The following is a 14,531-nucleotide window of genomic DNA, read 5'->3' on the forward strand; positions in this document are numbered from 1 at the left end:
CTCGCTAAATCTACAGCTCGTTGATTTGGCTAGTCTAGATAGCCAGCCTACGCCAAGGATCCCCTGTTGCTGGCCAGCAAGCAGTGGGATTACAGGTATGATATAACACCTGCCCAGGCTTTAGGAGGTGCCAGGGATCCTCAGGCTGGTTTGCAGGCTTACACAGCAAGTGCGTCATCCACCAAGTTATATCCTTAGCCCTTCAAATGCAAGTCTTAATTGTGAGATGCCTAGTAACTAGAAAATTACACTGAACTAGAAAATTACACGGTGGTTAATGAATCCAGAGGAGATCAAACTGATGCCAATGAAGCTAAGCTAATTTATAATTTAAAAAGTAGAAACAGCAACAATTGAAAACAGCAAACAAGTCCTGTACACTATACTCATGCACAGTAACAGACTTGAAATGCTTGCAAGTATTATGTGGCAACCAGACTTAACTCCTATTAAACTAGAGTCCTTAGCCTTGTGTAATAAAGAAGGTATGAAGAAAATTCAACCCATGCATGTTCTTTAATTGAAAATTTGTATTTTGGGGGTAAGTATATGGTGGTGAACACTCAAGACTCAGCTGATCCTAAGCATTTTCTTCAATTCTTGACACTTTAAGAACACAGGTAGAAGGAGGTCAACAAGACAAAAACAGTGTTGAATGGATTTAAAACATTTTTGGAGTTATTCATTTTCATTTTATGGGTATGTTGCTTTGCCTGTAAGTATGTGTGTTCACCATTTGCATGTCTGGTGCCCATAAAGATCAGAAGAGGGTATCAGAATGCTCCCAGAACTGGAGTTACAGAAGGTTGTAAGCCAGTCCTTTGCAACAATGAGTGCTCTTGCCCACTGGACCATCTCTCCAGCCCATCTAGTCATTCTTCATTGTTTAAAGAGGACATATCGCATGGCATAAATGAAGTACTTAGTAAATGTGTTGATTCAAGCTGCCAAAATAGAGACTCAGGGGAAACACATATTAATAGGGCAACTGCTTTCAAAATGGTATGATTTACTATGCAGACATAGATAGGGCAAGGTCAAATATATTTTGTTTTTAGAGGTAGAACTCCAATCATTGAAAAAAACAGCAGGCAAAACTTACTTCCAAATAACAAGATATTTTTCTGACACTTAGATGTGTTAGGACATAAGAAGGGCTATCTAAAGTGGGATAATGGTCTCTTGCTCTTGAAAGGGTTCTGTGAAAACTGTGAACGAAATAACTCCTGTGTCATATCTGCTTGGACCATCTCCAAAATCTGCCTACACACCCTCAAGTTTTAGTCATCTACCAACAACCATTACCAGAGGACTTAAATTACTGTCGTACCAAACTTTTATCTGTTAAAAGCTACTTGATAAATTGTTATTTTTATTCAAATACTTATGTCTCTCAAAGCGAACTGCTGTAATTTAAAATGTCATATTAAGTTCAACAAGGCTGGTGGTGCAGTTCAGCAGTAAAGTGACTGGTGAGCATACATGAAGTCCCAATTTTGATCTCAAGCACACACACCCAAGGCAGGCACGCACACACACACCACATATACACATCCCAGGAAATAGTAAGATTCAATATTATGCTGACTACTTTATAGGCGTTAAAGAGGCACCCAAAACTAAAAACAACCAACCAAACAAATAAATAAATAAAGTTTTATTTTAAAAATCTATAAAAGAAAATTTGGAAATGGCAAGAATATCTCATTAATAAGAAGTTACTGTTTGCTTATTACCTGATGCTGGCATAGATTTTGGAAAGTTGACAAGGTTAGTCTCTGATGCACTCTGGAGATCTCGAAGCCGAGTGAGATACTGCTGCTGACCCAGCGCACCATCTTCACCATCAAATGGTCTTTTCTGGGCAAGCCCCTGCTTCTGAAATGTCAACTTCAAACCACCTTCCTATTAAAAAACAATCAAACAATCAAACAATCAAACAAACAGTCCGAAAAACCTTATCAAGACAGAAAATGTTAACAAAAACCTTACTCTAGGATATCAAGAAAAACATTTTACTTATAAAGAGTGAAGGCAAAATCCCTGACACACTACTGAGGTTCTCCTGTTCACAAATCAACAGAAGAAAACACATTAATCATTTCTATGAATACAAACCAAAGTTTTCCATGTGAGAAGTACATGATAACTGCAACATTTTCAGCTGCAGATGGACGTCTCTGGGTACATTATTTATGACACTTTTAGAGACATCACCTATACATATATACTGGTATGCATTTTTTTCCTGCATGAAATATGGTCTCACTATGGGCTCTCAAGTTGCCCTCAAATTCTCTCTGTTCTTCTCTCAGCCTATAAAGTGCTAGGGTTACATGTGTGTTCTTCACATTAAATCTCACCCATATTTTAGATAGCAAATAATTAAATTTCAAAGATCATATTAAAATAAGCATTACTAGTAATGAGGCACATTAAATGTTTAAGAGCTAGAGCACTGATATACCACATATTATATAAAAAGACCAGAAGTTATCACATTGTTTAAGAAACACCTTGTTCATCAGAACTATACTCAGGAGAGAAACATATTTAATGATGAGCCTTTTAATGGAATAGTCAACTTGAACAACCTAGATCTCAGAAGAGAAGCAATCCAAATACCATGAGACAAGTATGTGAAGGAAGGAAGAGTAAGAGCAGGCAGCCATCTGCAGGAAAAGCATGCTGCACACCGCAATCGCAACCAGGCCCTAGGGCAATAAAAATACACATACGTCTTTGATTTTCACTGTAAACTCCTTTTCTCGTACATGCTTCTTCACCTTTGACATCTGTGTTGACTGCTCATGTTCTTCTTTAACAGCAGCAGCTGGGGGAGTGGGGACACTGGGCTCACTATATTCTGTAGCTGCTCCGGGACTATCCAGCAGTTTTGTGGTATAAAAAGATGCCACCGTGTTTGCATCATAATTTCTTCTAGCTGAAGGCCACTTCCCTTTCAGAACTGTTTGACAAATACTGTCCAAGCGGTTGATCATTACCCGGTCCTAGAAAAGCAGGTAGCATCGAGGTATGCTTTTAGTAATTAGGCCAGACCTTCGGAGATCAAATAATCCAAGAGCTTTGATGGTTTAAGCCAGGTGTAACAGTGAATATACATCCTCACATGTATTATAAATCTGTAAATTATTCAAGTACAAATTCCCTTTGATGAAATTTAAAAGCATTGCCACAAAGACATTTTTATTATTTTAATATTTTATTCCTGAAACAGAGTCTTATGTATTCTAGACTGGCCTTGAACTCAGTAAGGAGCCCAAGGATGACCTTAAACTTAGGATCCTCCTATCTCCACCTCCCAATTGCTGGAATTATAGAAATACAGTATAAATGTGTGCCACAATAGCCAGCTAAACCCGAGGCTCTGTGTATGTCAGGCAAGTACTCTAGTAATGGTGTTACTTCTATAGATGCAGGACTACAGCCCCCTTTTCTGTTTGGAATAACAGAACTAATACTTAGAAATGTAGAAAGTGCACAGGCTCCTTCTTATTTCCTAATCTCATTCCTAAAGGTATGTGTGTTAGTTTAGTAACATGTGGGGATTACAGAAATCCCTATATTGAAAGCAGTTATAGCTGCTCTTACCACTGAATGTACCTATTTAAAATGAACTTTGGTAAGCTACAAGTGCAAAAGGCATTTACTGTCCTTCATTCTAAACATTCTAAAGTTACAGTGAGAAGCATAAGCATATAAGCATAACTCACTTAATAGGTAGTAGCAATTTATACTTTTGATGCAAATACCAAAATGTCACCATAACTGTACAGTGACCAATTTTTCCATGTAAGAGTATCTATCATTAGGCCAGATGTGGTCTAGCAAGCCTTTAATCCCAGCACTCGGGAGGCAGGGGTAAGCAGATGCCTGTGAGTATGAGGCCAGCCTGACCACTAGACCCATATAGTGAGACCTGATTTAAAAAAAAAAAAAAAAAAGGAAAAGAAAAAAGAATGTCTACTATCAAAGCTATTCAGGAAAATAAAGTGACCTGTCTCAACAATAACTTATTCTTTTACCTTTGGCCAGTATGAGGCTGCCAGCATATATCCACCTTGTAAGAGGTACGCAGACTCTGGTGTTCCATTGTTTGCCTGGAAACTATCCTGGGTTTCATCCTGGGTAGTGCTCAGTGACACAACACTTTCTTCATCATAGGCTTTCCCATGAGGGGTACCTTCTAATGAGAACAATTACAATCACCTTTAAAAATCTATGTAAAACAAATTTATGTACAATTTTACAGTCTTATGTAACTTCCTAATTTCTCCACAATTCTCTTAGGCCTGTGCATGCTCGTGGTAACAGCCCTGAAACTTATACCTTGAGAGCTGTGACAAGTAACTATGGCTCCAGGAGAAGATGATGCTCTTTAAGCCAGAGTGGTTCCTGCACAAGCTTAATGCTGACTCATTTCCTTGTACTTGAACAAGGTACAAAGACACCCACGGAAAAGGACCACCAATGCCACTCTGTTGAGGAGCTGGAGTTCTTATTGTATATTCTTCCACTGACTGTAAGTGCCAAGCATGGCCTATGATACTCTTGCTGGTCTGTTTAATCCAAGATTCCTGGTGGTTGCTATAAATATCCTTTATTTATTCATTAGTAAACTTGTTCTGGGAAAATTGTAAATTTAAGAAAGTCATAGAGAATACAAACTGTTAGGTAAAACTTCATAATCTCCTGTCTGACTAATCTATTGGCAATGCCTTGAATATAGAATACAGATTATGTAAGTAACTCTAGTTTCCTTAATCATGCTTTTCTAAGAAAAATTTATAAGCATAAAATTTAAGCTCACAAGTTTAAGCATGCTTCAGTTATTTAAATAAAGTTCTATATATTTTCATTTGAAAAGCTGCCATGAAAGGAACAAATTTATGCATATACCTCGCTTTTGGACTTCTTCTTCACTGTCACTTTCTTCGGATGATGATGAAGAAGATGATGATGAGGAGGAGGAGGATGAGGAGGAGGAGGAGGATGCTGAAGAACAAGATGAGGATGAAGAAGAACTAGAGCCTGATCGAGAGTGTGAACAAGAGGAGGAGGAAGAAGAGGAGGAGGATCTGGAAGAACACGATGAGCGCTCAGAATCAGAGTCAGAATCAGAACTGGATTCTGATCCTCTTTTGTGGACTCTCTGTTTCTTAGAAGCTGCGTTTGGAGTTAGGGGTTCTGTTCTGGCTGCAACCATGCGTCTGTCTGTTTCACTTTTCCCACCAGATTTCTGGTCTCCAGTAGCCTGTGGTAAAACACCATTCTTTGGACTTACAGGCTCAGATTTAACTCGTGTCCTTGTTTCCATAGAAGATATAGATTCTTCTTCAGAAGATGGAGGCTCTTCTTTAAGGCTTTCACCTTTTGCTTTCATATCCTCTAGAAGAGTACCTTTAGCACCTAGCAGCCTAGGCAACGAGGTAAGAGGAGAGGCAGAAAGTGCTACTTGGTATTGCTGTAAAAGTGGGGCAGAAGTCCTTGAATGAGCCGCCTTACTCTGACTGTAGTTTCTTTGAGCTGCCATAAACGAGAGTTCAGGATCACGCAGAATGTGATAGTCTGTTCGGCTTACTCCATGTTTGGCAGCACCGATAAGCAAATCCCTATCATGAGAGCCACATTCCCACCAGATAGGTAAGTCTGGGTTTGGACGGCAAAGCTTCAAGCGCTCAAATAGCTGTGGGTGTCGGAGTGTCTGCTCCCGCACTTTCCTTAGAAGTTCAATGCGATACAAAGTCCTAGATGCACGCTCTTCTGTGATTGGCTGAATAAAAATATTTGGATCCACCAATTCTATATTGAAACAAGGACAAAAATATTAATCCCAAAAATGCTTTATGGGAGATTTAACACAAGGTAACTTTAAAAATATCGCTATAATTCCCAGGATTGTAAATATGAAAATTGTTTTTAAAATTACTAAAATTATGCAAAATATCAATATTTTAAAAAATGAGTAATATATTATTATTTCAGAAGTATATTACCATAATAAGAATTTACTTTTAAGAAATTCTCTAAGCTTACTTATAAACACAACCAGAATGGTTTAGCGATACCCAATAAACAAATATAGACTGGCATATTTCATAGTGTATAAGATAACTTAGGTTACAAAAAGAGTTTGTTTGTTTTGCTTTTTTGAGACAGTGTTTCTTTATAGCCCTGGTTGTCCTGGAGCTCACTATATAGACCAGGCTGGCCTCAATGTCATGAGATCTGCCTGCCCCTGCCTCCCATATGTGCCACCATGCCTGGCAATACAGATTTTTAATGTTTGAGAGAAACACAGTCTATCAACCGAACATCACACAAACTACTGGGACAGAGGTTTCAGCTTCAGCATTTGTAAATCTGGATAACAGCTCTTAGAAATCACTTAAAAAGATAATGTGTTATTACAATAATCCAAGAACCAATATGTAGAACTCATAATACCCACATGTATAAAATTTTGAGAAAAAAATAAAGTATTGGGTGTATAGTTTATAGCCTATAAAATAAAGTATTGGGTCTATAGTTTATAGCCTATAAATGGAACTGCACAGAGAAACTAATGCACACCAGATTTGATTATGTAGCAGGTGCTAAAATCAATAGATTCATTTTTGACTTATTTATTTTTATTTTATGAGTGTGGACTTTTTTTTGCCTACATGCACATGCGTGTAATCATATGTGTGTCTGTTGCCATAGGCCAGAAGAGGGTAGTAGACTTCCTGAAGCTAAAGTTACTAATAGTTGTTGGCCTCCACATGGGTGCTGGAAATCAAACCTGAGTTCTCGGCAAGAGCAGCCCGTGCTCTCAACCGTGGAGTTATCTCTCCAGCTCACTAATAGATTTTTGAAAGTTTAAGTAGAAATGAGATTTGTGAGATTCCAAGTTATTTGTTAATTATATGGGAAAAGCTAAAGTAGAAAAGTACATCATAAACTACTTTGACCAAGTGATTCCAATGAATATTGTTCTGATAGCACAAACCTCATGACATACAAAAGATACAACAATGTGGCAAGGTGACACACGGCTTTAATCTCTGTGAGATGGAAGCTTGCATGGTCTATGTATGGAGACCTTGTTTCAAAAAAATAAAGAAAATGACACAATATTTTCGTGGTACTCTTGCCAAAATGAATACACTCAATCCAATCATATGAAAAGTCAAATCCAAATAGAAAAAAATATGGCAGAAACCCATGTGGAATTTCAGGAGTTTTAATAAGCTACATATGTTTTTACTATAAAATAAGAGGCCATTGGACTTAGCAGCTAACAATCATAATCAACAAAAAACGAAGAGCTGTATGGAATAGGTACACATTTTCAGTCCCAACACCTGGGATGGGAGGCAGAGGCAGAGGGAGATGGGTCTTTATGAGCTTGAGGTGTATAAAACAAGTTCCAGGCCATCCAAGACCACATGGTGAGAGCCTGTCTCAAAACCAAACCGTGCACACACACAGGCACACAAAAGCAATGGAAATAACAGAGGGGCTGGCAGGATGCCTCAACAGGTAAGGTGTGCTTGTGGCCAAGCCTGATGGCCTGAGCTCAATTCCGAAGAGCATACTTGGTGGAAGAAGAAAAGCAACTCCTATATATACTGCGCTCATATGGACATGACAAACAATGAAAGAACATCGAAGACTGCACACGTCACATTATAGGGCAAAAGGAAGTGCTGACCATGGCACCATGAGTGATTTCACTGGGCTACACAGGAGACATTCATCCCAGAACAGCATCTTAGGTCATCTGTTCTTTCCTAAATGATCTTAACAAAATTCTTCAAAATGTCTTAAAAATTGGAACCCTGGCGCTCAGCTCCCACCACTTTGGTGGTAGGGCTGTGTGGGCCCAAGCTGCAGCTTGTAATTTTCAATAAAAAGACCCTCATGTGTTTTGCAACGGAGTCGATTCCTGTAGATCTTTTGGGGGCTCACGAACTGGGTATAACATTTGGAGGTCCCACCGAGATTCCAGGGCCCCCCAAGACCTCAGGACTGATCCGGAGGGTCTCATACCAGCTGTGAGGATTTTTGGTTGTTTCAAGTAACACTCAAAACCCAGGGGAAGTCCTCAAAGCAAAACAGTCTGAGATGAAGCAATTTGCTCAGGATGCATTTATGACTCAGAATGACAGAAGAAACTAGACAAGAACCCTTGAACACAGAGCATTTGGCTATGACACAGAAGAGGACGCTTATTGCTTATGTGGAACTGAGTGCCACTGAAAACTATCTCTTCTCCTTCATTTACAGTCTTCTCCAAACAAGGAAGCCTTTTATTTCCAGCTGAACAGAGTGTCATGATACAGTGATTTAGGCAAATATGCTTTAAAATATCCAATAAACTAGTTTTGGCATAAAGATTATATTATCACATTACCTCTAGATATACAAATAATATAGTTGTTCTTCAGAAGGCAGAAGAAAACAAAGAAAATCTGAAGCTGGTGCTTTTTGGAAGTTTCAGAAAAAGTGATTTCAAACTTCAGTGCATTGCCAAAAATATTTACAAGTGATTGATATCATTGTGTAGTAGGAGTTTTGCTGTCTTTAAAAACTCAGTTATGTTATGTAAATGTTTTCTTTTAATCCCAGGTGTGAGATATGGGGCTGCTTTAGATTGTCCACAACAGTAGATTATTTGCCTCATGTGGGCTCTGAGAGAAGCATGATCTTTGCCAGCTGCAGACAGTTTAATTCTGAGGGACCCTGAGAGGGACTAGGTGCCAGAGCTCAGAGAGGGGTGGTGTGCTGGAAGGAAAAAGGAGGCTGCTGTCATCCTGTTGCTCCTGGTTGCGGTTGTTGTAGTTTGATGAGAAGAAATTGGATATCTGGGTTATGAAGACTGCACTTATCCCAACGACCCCAACAACCCAACAAGCAGGAAGTAGCCAATGAGACTGATGCTATCCCTCTCCCCATAACCTTCTTTTTCTCTGACCTGATGTTGGGGTGTTGGATGGGATTGGGGTGGAGAAGGGAGGTAGAAGAATAAGGAACCTCAATAAATTAGATAAAAGTAAGCTCTTAAATAAAAAATAAAAAATAAATTGAACTCTTAAATAATGAATAGGAAAACTATATGGGATGTTTCTCCTCCCCTTTTTAAGTTACTTTAGTGTTTTCCATGGTTATGCCATGGAAGTATTCTTGTGTGCTACTATATATGAATATGTAAAATATGAAGTAAATATTCACAATGTTTCTACTTTTAAAAAAATGGGAACCCCATTCTCTGTAAATTATTTCGTAAACAATTCCCTCAATTTTATGAGAGGTACTCAAAATATGTTATTTCTGTTTACAAAAACAGAACAAAACAAAATAACCTATCCTTTCCCCTTCTCATTACCATAAATCTATTATTAAAAGAATATTGTTTCATTTTCATTGAGAATTTAATACAACAAAAATTTCATATAATGTATTATGATCATATGCACTCAAAATTCTACTTTCCTTAATCATCCTTTTTTTTTTTTTGTTTTGTTTTGGTCTTATTTCCTTCTAAAACCCATCAAGTACAGATTGCACGGCCCTTACGTGCTTGGATGTTTGGCCAGCCACTGAAGCATCGTAGACCTATCAGGGGCTACATCCTTAAAGAAAACTGTCAGTTGTCAAACGCTCCTTAGGTAGGGTTGGGACTTCCTGCCCATTTCCCCTCTCCCGGCTGGGGTTTTGCCTGGAGTATGCACAAGTCTTATATGTGCTGTAACACCTGAGAAAGACTGGAAAGATTGTAAGAACCAGAGGCAGTAGATGACTACAAGACCATGCTGGCCTTGAACTCTAAGATCCACCTGCCTCTGTCTACCTAATGATAGGATTAAAGAAGTTATTTTCTTTCAATTTGGTGTGTATCTTTATTCTCTTCATCTCACTGTAGTAACAGGCTTGAGGAACAGGGGTCTTTAGGCATAATTTATTTACAGTTATAAAAACTTAGTAATGTCTAAATATTGATTAATTCTGTTTCTTTGATTTATACAAGGGAAAAAAATACCCTGATACATACCTTCTTTGGATGGAAGACGACAAACCCTCCGACACATGGACATGAATGCATACAAATACTTCTCCAAACTGTTATCAGTTTTCTTGTGTAGCCTAGCCATAGCTCTGAATTTTGTCCAATCAAATTGCCCTCTGTCAGGGTCAAAAACTACTCCAAACGTAGACACAACTCTATAAAAGTCAGCTTCTTCTCTTCTTGTCCATCTATATTGAACCAGATTGAGAAAAAAACACACATACACATCACAACATTTTCATTTGTGGTGAAAATAACAAGTGTAACACAGACTTAAATACCTGTAGTACCTAATACCTTACAGGATTAAATATAGATTTTAGATCTTAAAATAATTTTAAGACTCTAGCTGATGTAATCTAACTGAACAGACTGTATGGGCCGCGTGGGCTGTGCTATGGACTAGAGGATGAGAAGAATGGCATTTCGGGTAACAGAGACAACTTAAGTTGGAGGACTAAAACTAAGTAGGGCATTTTCGGCTGAGGAAGCTGTAGCGAAGTTAGAAATGCTAGGTAAATTGTAACAGAAAGGGGCTCCAGATATGGCTCCTCCGTTAAGAGCACTGACTGTTCTCATAGAGAACCCAGCTTCCATTCACACCGCACACTTGGTGGACCACACCATCTGTAACTCCAGTTCCAGGGGTCTGATGCCCTCTTCTGGCCTATGTGGGCACTACATGCAGGCAGATGTCCACACATGTAAAATAATAGTAACAACAGTAGGGGCTGGAAAGATGGCTTAGTGGCTAATAGCACACATTGCATTTCCACAGGACCCAAGTTTGCCTCTATCACCCATATTAGGCAGCCCACAAATGCCTTTACTCTAGCTCCAAGGGGATAACAACACCTCTCGTCTCCTAAGGCACCTGCATTCACATGGACATACCCACAAAATTAATAAGAAGAAATATTTTAAAAAATAATAAATAAATCTTTAAACAAACCAAACTAATTGTAAGAATCTTTGAACTTAGACTTCTGAACATAAGATTTCATACCCATGCAAAATAATGAGCAATCAAATGTCATAAAAAACCTATTGTTTTAGGAAAATTAATCCACATCTAACAAACTAAGGGGAAGGGACAGAGTTCATTAACAGTGACTACAACTCATTTCCAGTAGAGATGGAATCTGCTTCTCTTCTCTTAGGTCCAGTCTAGGTTGGTTCTGTGATAGTTTTGACCACGGGAAGGTGGAGGAATGACATTTTGCAACAGATGAGACTAGACTTCAAGAAATCTGCAACCTTTATACCTAAGTCAGCCAACAGTTTGCAAATATCTTGGCAACCATATGTTACAAAGATAAGTCTTATTTTACAATAATCATTGTTTAGCTTGTAGAATACATTTATCTGGGCAAATATAAAAAACAAATTTAAAAGCCCTTATGTATATGACTTTTGTGGAGGAGCTGTATGCCACAGTAAAAGTAAATCAACATAGCATCTACCGACAGGGAAATGGTTCTATGAATTTAAGCATTTCTGTGTAATAGAGAGTTAAACAGCTATTAATACCTCAGCCTGTAAAGTTTTCTGTGGCCTCCTGTAATTGCAATGCTCAGGAAGTGGACACTGGGAACACCTGGGGCAAATTAGCTACCTACACTAGACAAAAGGCAAACACTGGATTCAAGTGAGAAATATGTATGGTGGGAGGCACTGAAGAAGAGAATCAACATGAACCTCTGTACATATATACAGACTCACATGCGTGAACACACACACACAAACACCCTCTATATACAACCACGAAAAAGAAAACAAACTTTTTTTATGAGACAGGGTTTCTCTATGTTCCCCTGGCTAACCTGGAACTCACTGTATAGACCAGGCTGGCCTCAAGCTCACAGACATCCATCTTCTCTACCACCCAAATGTAGGGATTAACGGTGTATGCTGCCACACCCAGGTGAAACTCAACATTTTAATAAATGTTTTTTGTAACCTGGAGGATTCTTGGGGTATAGTTTTGAATAAAGAAGACAGAAAATTTGAAATATGATGAGAATTCAACCTTGATTAAAAAAAAAGCCTAGTTGATAATTTCTAAGACACACATTTCCTCTATCACCATATTTTCACCTCCAGGGTAAGAAAGGTTGTGTGGTTGTTTGAATAGGTGTTGCCCCAAAGACTCATATGTTTGAATGCTTAGCCCATGGGAGTGGCTCTACTAGGTGTGGCCTTGTGGAGGAAGTGTGTCATTGTGTGGGCAAGCTTTGATGTCTCCACCTTGCTGCCTGAGGATCAAAATGTAAATCTCAGCTCCTTCTCCAGAACCATGTCTGCCTGCATGCTGCCATTCTTCCCGCCATGGTAATAATGGATTAAATCTCTGAAACTCTAAGACAGCCCCAAATAAATGTTTACCTTAGTAAGAGTAAGAGTTGGCCTGTCTATGGTCGTGCACACCTTTAATTCCAGCACTCGGGAGGCAGAGGCAGGCAAATCTCTGAGTTTGAAGCCAGCCTGGTCTACAAAATGAGTTCCAGGACAGCCAAGGCTACACAGAGAAACCCTGTCTCAAAAAACCAAAAAGAGTTGTCTTGGTCATGGTTGTCTTCATAACAATGGGAACTCTAGTTGACACAGCTTGTGTCAAGTGTGAATGCACGTTCACGGTGAAACAAAGGATCACATGCTCCCACATGAGGGTGCATTGGCTTTCATGAAAGCATATAGTGGGGACAAGGCTAAGAGAAGTTGTATGACCAAATGTGAACAAGAATTATGTATTTGTGTTTTTTTTTTACAGTTTTCTGTATTTTGTAACCATTTTTTTAAATTTTAATTATTACTTATTTGTGCATCTGTATGTTGGAGGTCAGAGGTTATCAGATCACTGGAGCTGGAGTTACAGGCTGTTGTGAGCTGCCTGATGTAGATGCTGAGAACTGAACTCAGGTCCTCTGCAAAAACAGTATATGCTCTTGACCACTAAGCCATCTCTCCAGTCCCATTTTCTGTTTTTTTCAAGAAACTTCTATAATGGGTTTATATTATTTTAAAAATCATTTAAAATTATAGAAGATGATGATGACAATGATAAAGAAAAATACATAATAATAATCAGCATCAGCCTTAGCCACTCGGAAGGGTCTTCCCTACACTGTGAGCTCTAAACTGATACCAACTGCCATCTATATGAGTAAGGCTGCTTTTGATTCCCCACCTATTTTTAGAGCCCAAGCAATGACTTACAGGGAGAAGAACTACCTAATCAAAACCTAAAGCATAATAAAAAGTAAAACCTGACACTATTTCCACATACTGCTTAGGGATGACTGTTGTTCAACAACAGATAAGTAAATATTTACAAAAGTAAGTAAATATTTACAAAAATAACAGGACTTTGGATTTTTAACAAGGACAACTAACATGCTGGGTTCCACACAAATGAAATTCTAGGTAAAATGAATGTGCTGCAAATTAAACACTATCTTAAAGAAAATTTAAAGACCCAAACTTCACAAAGAGCCCAGGTTACAAATACACTCTGCTGTTCTTTTCTATTTATTTTTATCACATTTAAGAAGTTGAAGTTTTTGGGAATGGTGAGATAGATCAGTCAATAAAGTACTCAGCTTACAAGCACAAGAACTTGAGTCTGATCCCCAGAATTCATGTTAAAACAAACAAACAAAAAAACCTGGGTGCATGCTTGTAATATTTTCATTAGAAAGACAAAGACAAAGGATGGAGAGATGGTTCGGTGGTTAAGAGCACCGAGGAGCTGACTCTGAGTCCCAGCACCAGCTACAGTTGCCTGTAACCCCGGCTCCAGGAAAATCCAATACCTCTGACCTCTTTGTGCATTTTATTCACATGCATATACCCTGCCACACATAATGTACATAATTAAAATAATAAAAATAAGTAAAAACAAAAAAAGGAAAGACAGGTTGTCTGGGGTTTCTTGGCCAGAGCTTGATTCAAAACAAGGTAGACAGTGTCCTGAGGAACAGCAGCCAAGGCTGACCTCTAGTCTCCATATGTGAACACACATACAACACAAATATTCTTTTCAGAGTTCGTGGGGCTTGAGTAATAGTTCAACAGTTAAAGGATTTATTGTCCTTGCAGAATACCTGAGCTTGGTTCCTTGCATCCATAAGAAGGCTTACAACCATCTGTAACTCTAGATACAGGGCATCCAGCTCCCACTTCTAGCTTCCAAAGGCACCAGGCACACATATATATATACATGTGTGCAAAACACTCGTGCAGATAAAAATACATGAATAAATCTTAAAAACATATTTTAAGGAAACAAGTAGGAACTTCTGTGGTTGAGAAGCTTCCCTGTCTCGTTCTGTTTTGTTTAGAGACAGGGTTTCTCTGTGTAGTCCAGACGGTCCTGGAACTCACTCTGTAGACCAGCCTGCCCTCAAAATCACAGAGATCTGCTTGCCTCCCCTCCTGAGTGCACCACCACACCATGCTC

General features: G+C 38.8%; 1 protein-coding gene across 12 annotated transcripts in view; it reads right to left on the reverse strand.

The window, feature by feature from the left end:
* The window catches only part of Chd9 (chromodomain helicase DNA binding protein 9), a 209,112-nt gene that overhangs the window by 12,312 nt on the left and 182,269 nt on the right, over nucleotides 1–14,531 (reverse strand). For 9 of the 12 annotated variants that reach the window (XM_060392237.1, XM_060392236.1, XM_060392234.1 and 6 more), the window contains 5 exons: nucleotides 10,058–10,260; nucleotides 4,921–5,823; nucleotides 4,047–4,207; nucleotides 2,739–3,011; nucleotides 1,737–1,905 (listed from right to left, as the gene is read on the reverse strand). In XM_060392237.1, coding sequence (XP_060248220.1) covers nucleotides 1,737–1,905; nucleotides 2,739–3,011; nucleotides 4,047–4,207; nucleotides 4,921–5,823; nucleotides 10,058–10,260 — 1,709 coding nt within the window. The remainder of the gene's footprint in view (nucleotides 1–1,736; nucleotides 1,906–2,738; nucleotides 3,012–4,046; nucleotides 4,208–4,920; nucleotides 5,824–10,057; nucleotides 10,261–14,531) is intronic. The other 3 variants (XM_060392239.1, XM_060392240.1, XM_060392242.1) reach the window with 1 other exon arrangement.

Source organism: Meriones unguiculatus, chromosome 10 (genome assembly GCF_030254825.1).
Source record: "Meriones unguiculatus strain TT.TT164.6M chromosome 10, Bangor_MerUng_6.1, whole genome shotgun sequence".
In the NCBI taxonomy this organism is placed as follows: Eukaryota; Metazoa; Chordata; class Mammalia; order Rodentia; family Muridae; genus Meriones; species Meriones unguiculatus.